Source organism: Anoplophora glabripennis, unplaced genomic scaffold (assembly GCF_000390285.2).
Source record: "Anoplophora glabripennis isolate ALB-LARVAE unplaced genomic scaffold, Agla_2.0 scaffold248, whole genome shotgun sequence".
Lineage (NCBI taxonomy): Eukaryota > Metazoa > Arthropoda > Insecta > Coleoptera > Cerambycidae > Anoplophora > Anoplophora glabripennis.
In genome coordinates this window covers 45,040-65,825 of record NW_019416351.1, presented here as the reverse complement: position 1 = coordinate 65,825, position 20,786 = coordinate 45,040, and the positions used below count along the sequence as shown (strand labels likewise).

At 34.2% G+C, this 20,786-nt stretch overlaps 1 protein-coding gene across 4 annotated transcripts in view; it reads right to left on the bottom strand.

The window, feature by feature from the left end:
• LOC108908626 (AT-rich interactive domain-containing protein 2) overlaps positions 1 to 20,786 on the bottom strand; it is a 63,006-nt gene that overhangs the window by 23,647 nt on the left and 18,573 nt on the right. For all 4 annotated transcript variants that reach the window (XM_018712712.1, XM_018712714.1, XM_018712713.1 and 1 more), the window contains exons 3-4: positions 16,845 to 16,942; positions 9,276 to 9,427 (exon numbers count right to left, since the gene is read on the bottom strand). In XM_018712712.1, coding sequence (XP_018568228.1) covers positions 9,276 to 9,427; positions 16,845 to 16,942 — 250 coding nt within the window. The remainder of the gene's footprint in view (positions 1 to 9,275; positions 9,428 to 16,844; positions 16,943 to 20,786) is intronic.

Here is a 20,786-nt window from a genome sequence, read left to right as displayed (position 1 = left end):
AATTGCTTCTGGAAATAAAAAAATATATATCACAGTTATCACGGCCATTTTAGACCGATATTGCGTTTTGTTTTATGCAAGCGGAAGTTTTTTTCCTGTCAACTATCAGTCTATCGTCTTACGCTCAAGATGACGAGGTTAATTTTTCAACACGCCGAGCTTAGCGAAGCAAAATATCTATTCGAGAACGCAAAAGCATTTCGCGTTACAGAGATACAAACAATATTTTTTCGAAAACTGCAACAAAATAAGGCGATTGTGTTGTATACAACAATTTAATTTACATTTGAAATCGTTTGAACCGTGTTTGAATCAAGACGGTTTAGGTACGGTGACTGTCACAACGATAACAACCTAATAAACAATAAAAATTAGTTGTTTGTAAAAGTATTGTCAGAATTATGTACTGTAATTCATATTCTAAGAGTGTTTAATTTGAAATGAGCTCGGAAAGTGAAGACGAGCATTTACCCGGGGAAGTACTGGAAACGGCACAAGTTTCGAAAAAATGACAAATTATTTTGAGATTTGTTTTATGTTCAAGAACGAAAAAGACTTTGGCGTTCTAAAACATAAAAGTATTTTGCAGTTAGGTGACAAAAAATACTCACTTTGTCAACTGAAAATTTAACGAAAATGTCGACCTTTGAAAACAATTTTCCAAGTGTCATTGTCTGCATTTTTTTTTTGCAATCATAAAGAGTGAGCGCAAAAATCGCCCGTTTTTCACAATTCGCAGAGAACTAAAGAAAATAGATAAAATAGCTATTTATGATATACGTGTTAAAAGTAAGATTTTATTTTGTGAGTGAAGATGATTAAAAAACGAGCGTAGCGAGTTTTTTAACTTCACGAACAAAATAAAATCACTTTTAACAAGTATATCATACACTATTTTTTCTACAAAACTGTTAAAAGTGGGCTTTTTAATTGTCATTTTTGATGTTAAAAATGTCATTTTTTGACACGCGTGTTAAAAGTAAGTTACTTTTAACACTGTGTTAAAAGTAACTTACTTTTAACACGCGGGTCAAAAAATGACATTTTTAACATCAAAAATGACAATTAAAAAGCCCACTTTTAACAGTTTTGTAGAAAAATATGTTTTTGGTTTTAAATTACTCGTAAAAAAATAAGATGAGCATGGCTTTTTGAAAATTTTTAAGAATCGCCCCTATTTAGAGGCTGAAAAGACGCCCAAAATGAAGAATAAATATAAAAACTATTAGCATGTGAATTTTTCTATCGAATCATTCTTGATACAAAGAAAGATTTATTCTCATGACTGAAATAAGCATGTTGTTAGAAAATTTTACACCTGTCATTTTAAGCCAATTACATACTGTAATTTCGACAGTTGCCCATGGCAACCTTCAAATTTGTCACAATTTTTTTTCCTCCTAGGCAAACAAAATTAATAAATGGATTTTTTTTTTGACAGCTATCATATAATTCAAAAATCAGTACCTAACCAGAATTTTGCTTTGAAATGTTTTTATTTATTTTAAAATAGTAAATAGATACAAATAATTATTTACCAAATATTTGTTCCGAAATTTCTTCTATTAACGCTAAATGAAATTCTGGCTGGAACTCTTCTCTTCACAACGGAGAGTAACGAGGAGCATAATTATTACCTTTATTTTTCATTTCCATCAGATTATGTGTTTCATAAAATATGTATAGGTAATAATTTGATGAAATTTGGTTCTGCTGAGCCTTGGTTTTACGTAAAAAAGATGGGATATCTTCCCCCAAAATCGTTTGAATAGCTGCGAAAAGGTTTTCTTGATGCGGACTGATTCCAGTTTTTTTCAGTAAATATGGCAAATACTTTAAATTTTTTTGAGACGTAAGAATGTCTCCTATTTTGGTGCAAGAATTACATATACTATAAGGTTTTAAATTAGTTTTTTGGTTGGTCACTGCCATGATTTAATTGTAAACAATTAGAAGCTAGAGAAAATGACTGTCAATGTGACGTATAGCGAAGACGATTTTGACATCACAAGCATAAGCCTACTTGATTGCAGTTATGATTTTTTAAGAACCATTGATATATTGCCATAGACATCGGTTTTCCACAAAAACTTACTTTCCTTCTATTTTAGTAATACTAAGTGAATTATACTGCAAACATAAATATCTGAATTCAAAAATGAAATGTCTTTTTTATTACTAAAGTGAATGTAATGTGCTGTTTTTTATGTATAATAAGGATCATTAATAAACTGTCATAGACATCGCATTTCTTCAAAAACTTACTTTCCTTCTATTTTAGTAATACTAAGTGAATTGTACTGCAAAGATAAATATTTGAATTTAAAAATTAAATGCCTTTTTTATTACTAAAGTGAATGTAATGTGCTGTTTTTTATGTTTAATAAGGATCATTAATAAACTGTCATAGACATCGCATTTCTACAAAAACTTACTTTCCTTCTATTTTAGTAATACTAAGTGAATTGTACTGCAAAGATAAATATTTGAATTTAAAAATTAAATGCCTTTTTTATTACTAAAGTGCAAGGAATGTGTTTTTTATGTTTTAATAAGAATCATTGATAAACTGCCATAGACATCACTTTTCTACAAAAACTTACTTTCCTTCTATTTTAGTAACACTAAGTGAATTGTATTGCAAAGGTACATATTTGAATTAAAAAATTAAATGTCTTATTTATTACTAAAGTGAAAGAAACGTGTTGTTTTTCATGTTTTATTAAGAACCGTTAAAAATATATCATGCACCACAAAATGTCTACCTGTCAAGCCAACTTTATTTTGGCGAAAAAAAAAATAGAGAATATCAGAAATAATTGTAAAAATTCCAAGAAAAAAATATATCAAGATAATTCACATGCTAATAGTTTTTATATTTATTGGTAATATTCAATTCTTCATTTTGGGCGTGTTTTCAACACCTAAAAAGGGGTGATTTTTTAAATTTTCAAAATACTAAAAGCTGCACTCATTTCAGTTTTTTACGACAAGTAATTTGCGACAAAAAACATATTCTTATGTATTTTTTTTTGTAATTCTCTGCGAATTATGAAAAAACAGACGAAAATCACAGGTTTTTTGCAGTCACTCTTTGGTGTATACACTTTTCTTCAGTGGGAAAATATAAAAACAAGTTATTATAAATGAAATATCGCTGATTGAGCCCATTGTTGGAGTCTCTTCGAACCGAAAACGATGCGCGCTCCGCTACGCTCCTCTTACGATTTCCGCTCATCTGAATTCGCTGGTTTACATACGCCGCGGTCCCGATGATCCATCGACGGCGTAAACAAGTGTCATCGAAACGCACCCACCGCGTCGCCCAATTAGCTACCCCCCCCCTCGCGGACGCTCCGCCGGATAACGACGTTCCCCGCGGTCCGCCGCCTCAAGTGGCGGCGCCTGCCCACACGGGCCCAAACCGCTGGGCCGCGCGTCGCGCGCGTTTCCCACGTTCGGGAAAAAGAGACGCTCCGCGCGAGCAATGAGCCGCGGGCGTGCTCAAATGCAGTTTGAACTATTGATCATGCCGCGCCGTTCACAAGAAACGAAATGAGCCGTTAAACGGCGGGAGCGGTGAGGGGGTGTGGGGTTCGGAACCTCCTCGGGGTAAACAACGGCGTTGTGTCATTTTTTTTTTATTTTAATATAATTCTAAAAAACGATAAAAGCAATGGAAAGCGTTGAGTTTATATACAGGCAGCAAAAAAATTAGGGAGCAGAATAATTTCTAAATTTTTTTAGTGATTTTTGAAAGGCTGTGAATAATGGTCGTATCGAGAAAAAAATAAGCTTCTTGAAGATGAAGAAGATTCTAGTTTTGAAATATCGAGATGAAAATTTTGTTTGGGCATCACAAAAGAAATAATGCAAGGCAAAAATGTAACATTTTTTATTCGAAACGGCTCAGAAATTTGTTTTCTGGTCGTTTAGCCTGATTCGCCAGCTTCAATTCATTTTTTTTTTAATTTTCTGTACGATTGTTTCTCATTGAGATATGGGCATCTGAATGAAGTCACCTTATTTTTTATCATCGATATCTCATGAACTAACGATGGTATAGCGATCAGGTGGGTTGTAGAAACCTGAATCCATCCTCTTCAAGGGCCTTTTAGTATATTTGAGATTTTTTTTTATACTCAGCATTTGAAAAAGTGCAAAAAATGACTTTTTCTGCTGTTTTGGAAAATCAATGACTACTAATATTGCGAAAAGTACTAATGTATGTACGTTTTTTTTTATAGCTCAATACATACCCACGATGCCTGGAAATTTTGAAATCGATCAGTAGAACTGTTTTTCTTTCCGGAATCGTCAGTTTTATAAAAAATTAAAGGAGTAGGTACGTTTATTGTTCCTTAAACATCAATTAATGATGATTGAGATGAAACACATTTTTTTACGTTATTTTTCTCACAATTTCGCGTTAAATGCTAATTAAATATCGAAAAAAAAAATTATTTTGAAAAAATCTAATTTTGTAACTTTTTTTTCAATTTCAGAAAAAATGTCTTTTTCGACATCTGAAATATTCAATTTAAATTTTTTTGCAAAATTTTTCTCACAATTTTGCTTTAAATACTCATCAAATAATATCGAAAAAAATTAAAATATTGAAAACAATCAAATTTTTAAACTTTTTTCTTTTCAAAAAAAATTTGAAATATTCAATTTAAATTGTAAAAAAGAAGACGCAAAATATTTCTAAATAGTATTTGATTTTTTTTCAAAATTGATTTTTAGTTTTGATTTTTTTTTTCGATATTTGATGATATTGATATTTAAACGCGAAATTGTGAGAAAAATAACGCAATTAATTGATATTTAAGGAGTAATAAACCTACTCCTTTAATTTTTTATTAAAACTGACGATTCGGGAAAGAAAAAGAAAAATAGTTCTACTGATCGATCGAACATTTTTAACATTAAGGCGATGTTTCGCATGGTATAGCTATGTCCTATACCAACTCTCTCGGTTTCGAGAATTCAATACCTATGTATGTTTTCAGCCACGAAATTTGAATAATTCCAAATATTTCGAATTTTCACCACCAAGAACGGCGGTGACAACATTTTTAACATTAAGGCGATGTTTCGCATTGTATTAGCTACTCGTATGTCCTGTACAAAGTTAGTTTCGTAAAAAAAAACCTACAAACATTAGTACTTGCAAAAAATCAAATTTTTAACTTTTTTTCAATTTAAAAAATATTCAATTTAAATTTTTTTTCACAATTTTTCTCATAATTTCGCGTTAAATACTCATCAATTATAGAAAAAAATGAAAATATTGAAAAAACTTTTTAACTTTGTTTTACAATTTTGAAAAAAAATTTTTTTTCGACATCTGAATTATTCAATTTAAATCGTTAAAAAGAAGACGCAAAAATTTCTAAATCGATTTTTTTTTCAAAATTGATTTTCAGTTTTGATTTATTTTCGATATTTGATGATTAAACGCGAAATTGCGAGAAAAATAATAATAATTTTTTATAAAACTTTGACGATTCATTCATTTTTCATCTCAAGATCTCAAAACTCGAATATTCAAGCCCAAGATTATTCTTTCAAAAATCATTAAAAAAAAAATTGGATTTTTTTCCCCTTTAGACTAGGAGCTAAAGGTCCAAACTTGCCGGAAAAATTGGGTTTGAGAAAAAGAAAAACGGTTCTTCCCCCAGGAAAATTGTAAAAAATTGAATTCGAAAAAAAATTAAATTTGTGTGATAAGACATCATATTTTCGCCCAAAGAATTTATGGTTAACTGCTCGACCTACTCGACTGGAACACACCATGTTCATGTCCCAATACTGTCCTTTGTCAGTAATAGATGTCGAAAACCGTTATTTTTCTTGCACGAGTATACTATACAGCTAAGCCACGTGACCACCGACCTTAGGCAACTAACATAGCACGGCTGGTAATGTCAACAAAAAATCCCTAGACCTCAGCATCACCAATGTTGATGGTTTCACTTAGACGCATTCTTTTCTGTTCCGTTTCAATTATTCAAAATAATATTAAAGTTCGAAAACGACGATTTTCTTTCGTAACTCGTTAAATTTACATGCCACAATATCGAAAATTACCGAATTTACAGACCACCGCACCGGCATAAACATCGACCAATTTATTGCAAAAATATCATCCCAGTCCGCGGAACAAATTGTTTTTCGAACCGTTTCCAGCTTATTTATATCTCCTGTGGCGTCGATAATTCACATGTTATTAACCTCTAACTGTACTCGTGTCTATTGTTAAGTACGTTACATTTTCTCTACAACTTGGAAGATTACAGCGAGATAAAAAAAAAACGTTAGGTCAATTGATATTGTGTCAGTGGCTATAATTGCTTTACAAATTCCAGTAAAGTGTCGTTATCTCCCAAGCACAACAGTTAACCAAGTATGCTATTTAGAATGAAATTTATACAACACATATTAGCTTGCATATTTTTTTCGTGTTTAATACACGTCAGTTCACTTTTTATTTGAATAAAAGCGTCTATTTATTCATTACGAGCTTGTAAAATTATGGATGAAATCTGGCAACATTGCCATGGCGTGGTGGTAAAAGTTGGGTCAACTGTCATTACTGTCAACTTTGCGCGAATTCCGTAAACATGAATGAACAACCAAGGTACAAAGGAAAAGTAATGACTGAAAAGTAATATAAAATGAGTGTAAAAGAGAATGTGGATTGATGAGAATAAAATAAAATGTGCAAACCGAGAATCCATATGATAACTATCAAGAAGTTCAGTGTATGATAGTGAGACGTCGACTTGTCAAATTGAAGATTATGACATAACATCTATACTGTTCGTTTTGCAAAGAGATCCTTTCAATTTTTGTTTCAAATTGCTAGTATATTGCTTTAGATCACGAAAAATTTATTTAATATTAATTATTACTACATATATTTTCGACTGGAATAATTTTATAATCTATAATCGAGCTATTCAAATACATATAACGCATCAGTCGAAGCATTAAATACAGCGTACAGTGTTGCCATATTTCCTTTCATTGGATCAGATGTTTGTTCAAATTTGTCAAAACGTTATCTATTCATTCCATTATCTCAATAATTACATTGTAAGTGCATATTTTTATTGTTTTAAAATGTTTAGTAATATTTAATTCTTTAATTACAATTTTATTTTCCCGATCCTAACCATTTTTAAGAGCAATATTCACGTTTGATTAAAGTTTTTTCCCAACTCCCATAAGAGCCTGTGTAAAAGAGCATAATTTTTAAATTCATTTTTCAAAAAAACTACGTTGTCAATCGATCTGATATTTTTACACAAGTCAGTTTGCATATTTATTAACAGATTTCACTGATTTTGAAAACTTTCTTACCATTTTTCTTTTGGTATTATCGAACCTCCTTTTAAATCTACGGAAAAGATGATTTTCTCGACGAAAACAGACTTATCAACAGCTGGTTCAAAATATTTCGCCGCCAAACAAGCGAACAGTTCGCATCCTTTTAGATAAGGAACGTTTCTGAATCATGCATCCTTGATCTAACGCAAACGGAAGGGAAAAAAACAATGTTTTCGGTGGGAGATTAATTTCGAATAGTAATAGTTAACGTTGTAGTTGTGTACATGGTGATAATTACGTGTATCAAGGTCAATTCTGACATAACAGCGACAGGGGCGCCAGCGCAACGCGAGTTTGGGAACATCGCCCGCAAAAATATCCTGGCTTTTGATGTAGTCCTCACTTCTCAGTTCTCACCTGGTGGGGCAGAGCGATCAGGTCTGTCTCTGAGAGTGCTGTATGGTGCTGCCGCGCTACGAGGTGAAAATACCGAGTATCTAGCTTGTATCGGAGTAAATGGGGGTATTTCTTTTAATCAATTTAAAGTATGAACGCTATTCAAGATAATCACGAAAAAGATTTAGCCAATATTGGTATCATACTGGTAAAGAACAAATGTCAATGTATACAGTCAATATGATTCCTATAAAAGCCCAATATACAACCAGTAGTTGATAGGGTCACGTCGGACCGATATTGGATGTATATTGTCTGTAATACAGATATGATTCACAACCAATATTATGACAAAATCTGTCCTTTACAATATTTGGTCAATATGTGGAAAAAATATTTCCCCAATATGTTAGCTATTACTTATTTTTTTCTGCAAGTAACTAACTTCTAAACAATAACCGTGTATATGAATGAATGTGGTAAAAATACGATTAAAAAATATCTTACATTTGTTGAATTTATAACTATTCGTTCAAAATTTAATGTAAATCTATCGCTTCACTTTACGAAACGACTGAGATACTTCAGCCAAAATGTCAAACGTATGCTTTAGACATTTTACGATTAACCCAGTCTCTTCGATGTCAAAACAATATGTATTAATAGGATCAAAGAATATCAAACAAACTAATAACAGTAATAACTAAAGATGTGCCTCTTCTTCTGGTGGAAGAGGTGTCAAAATTTTACAATGTATTTTAATTATCATATTCCGGAAAAATTGTAATATGACGATAGTCCAGAATGTAGGTAACTGTAATTTGAAAATAAAAATGAAAGAGAAATCTTACGATTTGTATTCAAGTAAAGAAATTTGATACATTGAGATTTTGTAGAATTGTTCATTTTTTACAACATTTTAAAGAACTGTAGACAAATGTGGGTAGTAAAAATATGGAGTTCATCTTCATCAGCTAAAATCATTACGAAAGTGTCGTGTCAATCAACAAAGAGTTATAAGAACGTCTCAAGAAAAGGAAATAGTGGTACGCAAAAAACACTCAGACACGGTCTAATTCCAGATACCAACTGAATTGCGTATTGCTGGCTGGACACCTTAATACCTTTTTTCAATATATAGAAACACAAAATAGTTTTATACTGTAATAGGTGTAATTACAAATTAGGTATTTCAAAATATCAAACATACAGGGTGTGCCATTTAACACTCCCGCTGCCAGTATCTCCGAAATGAAATTTATTTTAGTTCCGGAAACTGGGATTGTTAGATCCCTCGAATAGCTAGCTTCAAATTACATTTAGAATTATTAGTTCAAATCTTTCTATATAGATAGCGTGGCGATACTAATTTTTTTTTGATTCCTGGAACGCGGAAGATCGTTAAATTTTGAGTAATTTTTGCAATATAAAGTTTTTCTCAATATTTACTTGTTGTCTGGCTACGACAGAGGAATCAAGTGCTTTTCCATTCAACGTTACGAGGGTAATACGAAAACTAATCCAATCACAAAGGTCAAACTTACCGACGATATTGTGCTGGTTGTAGTTGTAGGTGTAGGGCACCGAGTGCAGGGCCCTAGCGGACCAGCGCTTGTGCCTGCTCTCCTCGTCGTCGTCGCTGCCGCGGTCGGCCTCCTCGTGGAGGTAGTGCACCTTCTCCCACCGGTCCAGGTACCTGAAACAAAAAAAAAACCAAAGTGGAGTCTAGTTAGAATCGGAGACTACACTAACCGCGGTCGGGCGAGAGATCACTATAAACGGGTCGCCGCGGCACTGACCTGGCCCAAGAGCGGCACTCTCTCGCCGGGCGCGCCACGTGACAGCGGCGTCGCCGTCAGCCAGACCGCTCTGCTGTTGTGTTCGAAAAGAGAGAGGGGTGGCGAGGGGCCCCATTCATGTGCCGGCGGCCCGGGACACGGTCGGGGTGCCCGCCGTAGTAGTAGAGTAGTGCTCGACCGGTCGGCCGGACGTGGTGCGTGGTGGTGGCCGGCCGCCTGCACGCGGCCACACGGTGGCGACGTTCACGCACCAGGCCCGCCGACTGACAAGTGCGGGTGTGACGTGCCGTTTCATCTCCGAGGCAGCGGCACGGGCCGCCAATACGATGATGATTACGATCCACCGATATAAGTCGGCTGCCGTGTGGAGAACGAGAAGGGGCAGGGGGGAGGGAGGTGGCAGTCTAGTAGTCGGCGGTCACAGAAAAGCACGTGCTCGAAGCGGGCCGGCCTAGGTGGGACTGTTGCGATCTCGCTGCAATTATTGTTCGCGCTTTTAGCTATGTGGTGATATATCAAAAGATTGGCGTTAGTAAATCTAATAAATCTTCAGTTCTGACCAACGACTAAAATGTCATGACTAATTTAATCAGCGATCTTCAATCATTTGACTAATACTGATTTCTCAATGAGAAATATTAGTCGTAAAGCTTCAACCATGACTAAACGACTTAAGAGAAAAATTTAGTTATGACTTATCATATACAACTTTTGATGGAAAAAGTGAACCAAGTGAAAATTACACACAAAAACGCCCCACAGATACTGAAACTGCTCGTTTCCGAATCTCCTGGCTCAGAGTTTTTACCGCCACGATCAGCTGGTTGAGCAACGGAGACACAGGCCCCTAACGGACGCCCCTGAAAATCGATTTTTTTTTTAGTAACTTTTAAAATACTTTGTGCCTTTAAATTTCTCTTTACGGATGTAAGAAAAATCATATTGAACAAAAATAGTTTTTCCTCGAAAACAGTTCATTTTATCGATATCAACCAAGAGTTTAGTTTAAAGTTCAAGCTACCTAAAAACATTATTTTTGTGCCTTTATCGTAAAGGGTAAAGGGTAAAAAAAATTGACCTGACCTGACAAACCAAATAAGCCACATTGTTTTCAAGGGTCAATTTTTAAAGTCTTATCTGTTATCCATCGTATTAAAAAATAATTAAATTACACAAAGTATTTTAAATTATAAAAAAAAATTAAAATTTCTCCTTCAGGGCCCTGTATCTCCGTAGAGGGGCCTTCTAGGGAAAATTTTGAAAATTTTCATAGGAACTCGTCATTTTATTTTAACGTCATCTGCATAAATCCGAGAGATTGCCCACATATTCTAGGACACCCTGTATAATCTATAAACATAAACATGTTTATATTTTTATAAAATTTTAAAAGTTCCATATTGTATATGGTACCTCATTTCTTTTTAATTGCTATAGTTATTCGGGTATAAACAAAGCAAAATGAACATATAAAAATTATGTTTAATTTAATTCTAAACATTAAAAATCTTCCAAATCTTTAATTACATTGATTAATCTTTAAAAATACTAATTACAATACAATTACTTAAATGGAATTGGAAAACAAAATGTGGTACCAAATTATTTTCGCAAAACATTAAATACGTTTTTTCTCTGAATTGACTTTGGATCAGATAACTTTCTTCTAAGAGTCCTTAATGAATATTTTTTAAATTTTCTCAATTTTTTCTAAAACTGGAAATGGTAAAGTTTTCTAGTCAATAAGGACCATTTAATTGCGATTTACAATGTTGATAATTTTCGGAGGAATATAATTTATTATCAAATTTACAGAATATCACTTAACTGAAAAAACTTAATGCAAAATATTGATTACAAAAGGAATAAATTTAGAATTTGAAAACGTACCATAGGAACTCCTTTTCTATTCGCAGTTTTCGGACATCCATTATAAGTCATACTTTTTCATTTGTAGATAAAATAAAAATATTTTTAGTTATAACTAACACGCATTTGAAATATTTTAAGTACTTACGAAAAAAGCAGTAAACTTAACAGAAAAAATAAAACAATTACAGTGTAACCTCCATTATCCAAACAGGCCTTTATCCGAATATCCACTTAACCGAACGGAAAAAAACGCAAGACATTATCCGAACGAGCCTCGTTTATCCGAACTGGGTGGCCGCGGAGCTCGGGTGATATGCGAAATTTGCTGCCGCGCTTGCGTGTGCGACTGGGTTTTCGTCTCGCCCGGCCCAATCGCGGTGGGACAGGAAGATGTGATAGATTTAATGACTGACAATGACATCTTGCACAATATAGAGAATGTGGAAATAGCCGAAGAAGAAAATGAGACCGAAGGAGCTGCCGACAACAAAATAACTCATGGAGAAGCCGTGCAATGTTTTGACAAATGTATAACGTGGGCCAGTGATAATGGCGAAACGTCTCACAACATATTTCTTTTAAAGGAGATGCAGATTAGAGCCAGAAAATTAGAAAGTAAATCCCTTTCACAAAGAAAAATAACGGATTTTTTTAAATAAAATATGTTTAAATATGTAGTTTATTAACTTTTTTTTGTACATATATTTATGTATACATACTTTAATATGTAGTTTAATAAGTGTTTATGTCTTTATATTTTTTTTGTATATGTTTTTCCATATTATAATTACAAACTTGAAGTATTAAAAAAGGTTTTTAGAAAAATAACTGTTTTAATTTTAAATTTGATTATCCGAACAAATTGATTAACTGAACAAGACCTTACAATAATTAGTTCGGATAATGGAGGTTGCACTGTANTTTATTTAAATATTTTTGGTTAATTTAATTCGGTACTCTTCTCCTAACTTTATTTTACATATACGACGTCAGTAAACGAAAAATTAAGAAAATCGCTAATGCCTGATGACACACAGGTGGGGTGGAATAAATTTAATAATTTTTCGTCATCCGCTAGAAGTTGCTACGGTCTCTCTCGATAATAGACTCTTTTAGTGTGACATCACATATTTAGGCAACCCGCAACAAATTGTCATAGTTGAAATTGTACACACCGAATCTGACCCTTGTGTACTGTTTACATAGATGCTATAAAAACCTCAAATTAATTTACTTTTAAAGGGATTTGGAAGTATTTAAGAACAACCAACATATGTTTCGTAAAACATATACACTAATGTGCTTAAAACTTACAAAAAGATATAAAAGAATATTCCTAAATTTAAATAAAGTACAAAATTTACATTAACCGTGTTATTCCTAATGTTCATGCTTGGAAAGAATAGCCTCATACGCAGGTGAGGTCTCGTTGATATGTTATCGCTGTCATCATTAAGTATTTTCTCTTGTTTTGTTTAATCTTGGCATTTTCTAGTTCTACTAAGTATTTTTATTGTTTTTCTTGGTGTTGTACTGTGTCAGTGTGTTTATCGAGTGTTTTTGCTCTTCAAGTGGTTTATTATAGACGTACTCTTAACCATAACCAAACTATAAATTTAAATATATAAATTCTATAATTTATTTAGTTTGTCACTTTGGGTTTGAAACTTCTTAAATATTTCTAATACTGCCAGAATATCGCAAAATTTAAGGACGTGACAAAGAAACCATTTTTTCGCACATTAGGTCGAAAATCGATCTAGTAAATATATTTAGAAATTCTTCATGACAATGTGCACTATGGGGTTGCCTATTATTTGGCGTATGTGACGTCACTACTAAAACTCTGATCTAAGTTACAAAATTAATTATGGTGTAACAAAACAGCAACAAAAAAGCAACAAAACCCACTAATTGTTTCTATTGCAGTCTGCTAACTTTCCTCCACGAAACATTGTCAAAACGCGTAAGTCCCCTGTAACTATTTACAACAAATTTTATCTCGAATCTCAATCAACAAAACCATCCCGCGCATCGGGAATACGTCACTATAAAAGCTCGACATCCCCGACACCTGTTCGCGTGGGGACTCCCCCGTCGCGGAACCGGGTCACACTGCCGTACATCCGCACCACCACCACGGAGCGGGGTCGTCCGTAAGGCAGTTTCGCGTCGTGGCGGGCCAGACTGTTCGGCGACCGTAACGCCAAGCCAACTGGGATCAACGCATCGCCCGAACAACCTTCGCCTTCCTTATCACATCGCGGAGTCGCGTTGGCCGTCGCGGGTACAACAACAACAACAACAAACCCGAGACTGCAGCGGCGATTTCCTCCTCTTGGCCGAGGTCGAAGCCACCGCGCGCCCGTGATTATTTTTAAGGGGTAAGGCTGGCCGCACACGAGCGGACAACGTCGCCGTTGTTTCTCTTGATGCTGCTTCCCACCAGAATTTGATAAAATATAAAAAAACACGGAACAATCACACGTATTGAGTCTCTTTTCGGTTTAAGCCGGCCATACACGACCGGATGAAATCGCCATTGTTTCCCTGGTACCCTTTCTTACTGTAGTTTTAAAAGAAATCGCTAAAATTGCACAAATTACGTCTACTCTCTTTACTTTTAGCTTCTCCATGTTATATAAAAAAAATAATCATATATAAACTAGGGATCGACCGATATACGATTTTTGGCCGATACCGATATATCAAAAGCCGATATACCGATATCAAAATCAAGCCCATTATAGAAATTTTTTGAAAAAATATTTACCCCATGTCAAAACAAGGAGAAAACTGAAAGTCCAATTTGTATTTTATGCAAAAAATCTGTTTCTTACATCACAACTTGCTACAAATTAAATTATAAATATTTTAAAAATAATGTTTGTTTTGATGACTCCACATTTTTTGATATTTTTTGTTTTCTTTTCTCATGCCTCTAAGAATAGTTTTAATTTATAACTACTTAATAACTACTTAGTAACTTAATTAAATTACATATACTTGCATGTACTTATTTATACCTGTTTCCTTTATTTTTTAGATTAAAACATAAGTAATTATTCTTTGGATTTTTTTCTGCTAAAACCAATAAGTACTAATTACTGTGGCATTTCATTTCATTTATCATTTATTTTAGGCAAAGAATGATCTGCCTTGCACTTTTGTACAAATAAATTATGTTTTTTCGAGTCTTGTTACTCGATTTTTTAAAATATTTTTGTATTAGAAATATATATAATATTTCGGTCTATATCGGCCGATACCGATAATCGGCCAAAGAGGCCGATAATGCCGATATACCGATATATGTATCGGTATCGGTCGATCCCCAATATAAACCTCCCTCTCATTATTCATAGTTAAAAATTAAAAATAGTGCCAAAACGATTTCACTACCAGACCTAACCATTCACTTCCATACGCTTGTTTATGGCCAGCTTGTAATCATTCACGTGAACGAAATGACGAATTCTCATTAAAATGTACCATAGTTTACATTACTTCAACTGTGATCCAACTTTACTATAATTTTTTCAAATTAATCCCCAAGTTACATTTTTCTCTTCTCTTCAAACTCGGCCAAATCACAGTCTGACAGAAGTTAATTGTATTTATTTATAAAAAAAAAAACAACAAAATTTGTCAAAAAAACAGCAGGAAGCTACTAGAAGAACAATAAAAGTTTGCACATATCTAGAAATTGTATGTTTTCTAGGTGTAGGTAAGATCCATCTCTTCAACTGTTTTTTTTTTAATCTGATTTGGTTAATTCTGTATGACTTTAAAGATTTGTACACCTACAAACAAACTTTTGTCGAATTCTTTTTTTTTTCAGTTATCTGCATTTTTATAGTNGTTTTCAACGCATTCGACCTAGCGCAGGTGGCGCTCTCTATGAGCTACAAGCAAACCATGGATATATTTCAATCTCTCGCCCCAGAAAACCCCTAACACCAAAATTTCATCTCGATATGAGCATTTATTATGAAATAAATAAGAAAAAACTAAAATAATATTTTGCATTAAACACCCTGTATCTCTGTAAGTATCAACTTTTGGACTAAGGTGAGTTTGTCTAAATCGCAATATTTTCACGTCAGGAATCTATTCATGAATTTTGGCCCATTACATCGCGACCACCTTGTATAATATATCGGTCTATATCGGCCGATACCGATAATCGGCCAAAGAGGCCGATAATGCCAATAGGCCGATATATGTATCGGTATCGGTCTATCCCTAATATAAACCTCCCTCTCATTATTCATAGTTTAAAATTAAAAATATTGCCAAAACGATTTCACTACCAGACCTAACCATTCACTTCCATACGCTTGTTTATGGTCAACTTGTAATCAATCGTGTGAAGAAATTAGGAATTCTCATTATGATGTACCATTACATCTAACTTTACCATCATTTTTCAAATTAATCCCTAAGTTATATTTTTCTCTTCTCTTCAAACTAGTCCAAGTCACACCATTACAAAAATTAATTGTATTTATTTATAAAAAAAAAAACAACAAAATTTGTCAAAAAAACAGCAGGAAGCTACTAGAAGAACAATAAAAGTTTGCACATATCTAGAAATTGTATGTTTTCTAGGTGTAGGTAAGATCCATCTCTTCAACTGTTTTTTTTTTGGTTAATTCTGTATGACTTTAAAGATTTGTACACCTACAAACAAACTTTTGTAGTTCACTTAATATGTGACATTTCTAAAACTTGAGGCAGCAAATTTGATTCACATCCATTAACTGATTGTCTAACATAAAAAAACGTCCATTTTCAAAGCCAAGTAGGCGACATACTTATTTTTTTTCCTCCAAGACTGCCTACGACCGTCAACATTAATATTACTGAACGATTTACCAACAGCGACACGTATTTGGCTAAAAATAAACACGACCCCGCCAATAAGGACGGCAATTTTATCGTTAATATAGTATTGCAGTCTCAGGGTCGACATGGTAAGCTGATACTTGAGCAGGAGCATGTCGCCTTCGAATCGTGGGATTTATTTTTAGAAGAATCATTCCAATTACGAAACGTTTCCCAGAAAGTAAACAGTTCAATACATAGCGGTGGATGGGGTTAACGCATCCAGAAAAATCTCTGACGACGGACTTTGACGGCGAGTTTTCTCCAGAACACTGCTAGAAGGTCGGTGTTTTTGACTTGATTTTAAGATCTGTAAGAACGCATCTGCATTTTGTATTTTCTATCGATTCCTACGAGATATATCAGTTAGACGAAACCATCAGAGACCAGTACGCCTATGGCCGGCACCAACACATGGCCTTGCTTACAATTTTACAATTACTGCGACCGTACTACCGATAATTGTCGTGTTCGTTTTAAAAATAGCCGTCGAGTATTTTCTACCCGAGAAAAACACCACAATGGATACGGCGAAAGAAAGGAGATTTTCCTTACCTCAAATATATCTGCTTGAGGGCCACACTGCCATTCACGCAAGTCGCCGGTATCTTCAGGGACGGGAGAAGGTCCTTCCAAGCGTTCCTCGAATTGACCTGCAAAGATAACGAGGGTACATTATTATCGAGCATCACCTATCTTTATCTCCTAAGTTCCTATCGAGCCGAGAAGCCGCAAAAGCCTAATAATTTTTGCGTTATAATATCTCGTGTTTACTTTGCATTCCGATAATTTTTGTTTTATTTATTTAACCCGAGTTTTGTTCAGCATCTGACACTCCACTTAATTTCGTAACTTTTATGCACACGATACAATATTTGCCAGTAAGCATTTCAGTATGATATGACTAAGTGTATGAGGCACGTAGGTACTTGCAAAATAAGACGTTACTTCATTAAAAACAATAATAAACGTGAGAACAACGATTAATCTCGATTTTGTAATAACATATGTCTACTTTGAACCGTGTTTTATAACTCTATTGTCTTACAGAAATATTTCTTTATAAGATAAACCACACTTGACACGAAATAAAACAAGGGACGGCTTTGGGCGTAGCTAGAATTTTTGCTTGGGGTGGGCACAGGGCTGCAAGCTTTAAGGACCATCTAAAAAAAAAAAATCACAATCGGCAACTTGAAATTTTCAAAAACCTGAACACGTTTTGATTTCATTAAAAAAAAAAGATCGCGTAGTCAACGACTTACCGATATGCCGATATGATATTAGATCTTTTTTCTGGGATGGGCCGTACACACTCCTGCTTCCCCTTAGCTACGCCCATGATTATAATCAATATAGGGTCAAATCTAATTCATTTGAATTTAAATGTTTTATAGCCATTATACTATCTTTATACAGGATGTTTCAGTTTATGTTTCGATTATTCCTTCATAGGACTTTTTAGAGTTGATATTTGAAAAAACATATGTATTTTATAAAATATTTCCGATTTTGATGAATTTATATTTAACGATTTGTCTGATTAAAATTAAACATTTATTAAATTTGATTATTTTAAAGTCACAGCTTATAACTCATTGTGGTAATTCTAAGAAAAAAAAACTATTTTATTGTAAAAACCAATTTTTGACTTATTTTTGCTTTTTTAAATTATATTGTCAGCTACCAAACACCGGAAATTTTCCACGGATTTTTTCTCCCGACTTTTTCTCCAGACTTGTCCGAGCCATGCACACCCCTGCTCCCCCCTAGCTACGCCCATGGGGAAGGGGATGTATCGGCGTTAATAACAGAATATTATTTATTTTGAATATTTACGCATTCACAATTTGTCAGTGACAACCGTTAAACATATGTTAAAAAATAATATACTTTTTTCTGACTTGGTACTTTTTGATGTATGTAGGTTTTAACTATATCCAATTGTGTTTTGTATTCATTCTTGTCCTTTTTTATTGCTTATTTATTGTATTTGTTTATTTTTAATCTGTTCTCTTTGACACAGGAGTAAATCAACTTTGTTGATACACCTTCCTTTTGTAAAAATGTTGTTTATACTTCTTTTTTGCAATAAATGTATTATTATTATTATTATTATNTAAACTATTGGAAAAAAAAACATAAATTGAATCCTGTAAATAGTCTTAGCAAAGTATAAAACTAACAAAAACTTGAATGATAGATGGTGGATATTTTGAACAATTTTTATAGTCCTAAGATTTATTAGTTTGTTTAATAAAGGTTAACTAATTTGAAACTTTAAACACAAATAATAGTTATTGTTATATCAACCATTATTTTTATTTATCAGGCTACTTTGATTGAACAGTACTTTGTTTTCGCCTTCAAAAGACTTACAAAACTAGCCCTCGAGTGTCAAAAAATAATGATTAGATCAAGAGTTATAAACAACGAATCTTGACGATTTTTTTTTAACTTAAAGCTCTTTTCATAAGCTTTCCGAATATGTGATAATATATAACTATATCACGCTCGTGCGTCGTATATTTCATTTTACAACTAAGGCTAAAAATTAAAAAAAAAATTCCAGGTCGCATTTGAAATTTTAAAAAAAATGATAGATTTCAATGTATTATTATGAAATCTACCATGAAAAAAATCAGTGCGATTGTGGATGATCCTCGGGATCGTCCAGACTAATAATTAGTTAATTTGTTTATAAGGCCATAACTTCTAAACTATTCAACTTACCGATTCCAGATTTCGTGTGAGTCATTAGACAGTGATAAGGAACGAGAGGATGCGATGCAAAAACGTTCTGGTAATAATAAAGCAGTTTGTAAATGTTTAATTCAAAAGTCATAAGTAAATAAACTTCTTCTGTTTATAACTTTTGATCTAATCAATATTTTTTGACGCTCCAGGGTTACTTTTGTAAGTCTTTTGAAGGCGACAGAAAAAGTACATTACTGTTTTCTCGTGGAAATGAACGGAAAAAGGTTATAAGCGAAAAACATGAATTTAGGTACAAATGATACAATTAACCACCCTGTAAACAATCTTTCACCCATTTTTATGACTGTGGAAACTAATATGTTACTGTACATAATATATAGCATCTATAGTGATAAATTCAGCTTGCCGAAACAAAAAGTCGCGTCCAACTGCATATGTCCTGGCCTATTTTAATAATAAGCGAACCCTGTCTTCCCAAACTAACGCGTTGTCTTTTCCACGCGCCGACCGAGGCACGGAAATCCGTCGCGAATCGCCGCCACCTCCTGGGACACGCTGTTCTCCCGATGGCGAGTTACCTGGCACGCACACCTGTCGCGAAAATGTGCCACACCACGGCGACGGGGGCATTGATAAGAGGCGGGCGGGCAAAGGCGGTCGCTCGCCGACCTACAAAGCACGCGCCGATCGTCCGTCCTGGCGGATGCCAACGCCTCTGCGGCGAAATCTCGATCACGGCGGCCACCTCTTCAGCGGCTGGCGCGAGAACCAACCGTTTCCAGTTTCCACTTCCACACGTCAACGCTGCTGCCGCCCGTGCACACACACACAGACGATCATCGGTGTCGATGTAACCGCAAATAGGTCTCCGAAGGGCACCAGAACCGGTCCGGCCGCATATGGGTTGTGCTTGTGTGCAGTCTGTAGTATTGATTTTTTTTCCACACACCACATAATATGACTAAGACGGTCTGCCACGATCTTCTGATCTCGTGATTTAAGACTGGAAATAGAGTGCAGAAATTTCGTAAATGATTACAACCCATGTGACCATTAATTTGGTTTGAATCAGTGATTTTATTTCCTTCGTGTTGGCAATTAAATTTTAGTAAAATTAAAAATTACCAAACCAATAAGATCACGATTATGTAAAAAAAACATTTCGTTTTACCGGCTGGCAATTTTTCACATTTCATTCAACCAATCGGCAATCGGATTATCTTGATCGTTGACGCAACGGTTTGCTACGGTTCATTGTAAACGAATCATTACGATTGCTGAACTAAATTGAATTTGTGCATTTTTCGGTAGCGTCCGTCGTCCGTCCGTCCGTCTGTTATAGCTGTTTTACATTGACAATTTATTCATCAATAAATTGACGAAGTTCTTCATGAATTAATTCACGAATTTATTGGTAAAAAGTGTGGTTTTACACTGCTACAGACTTTGTCGAGTTTTTTGACGTATGAATCAGTTCTACCAATGAATCAAAGAAGCAAATACATTTCAAAAATGTCACCTCTCCACTCATAATTGTAGTGATACAACAGCGGTACCGTTCTGGCACATATTATATAAATATTAGTTTTTTTAATAACAAATCAGTAAAAACAATGCAAAACTAGCACGACGCCACACAATTATTTACATATTCCAATAACATAACCCCATTACTGATCTGAGGCTGGAAATCTGTTGGGTTGGTACTTCCGAACTTCACGAAGAAATTGACGAAAATTAGAACATGCTCTAATTCGTCAAGAACTTGATGAATAAATT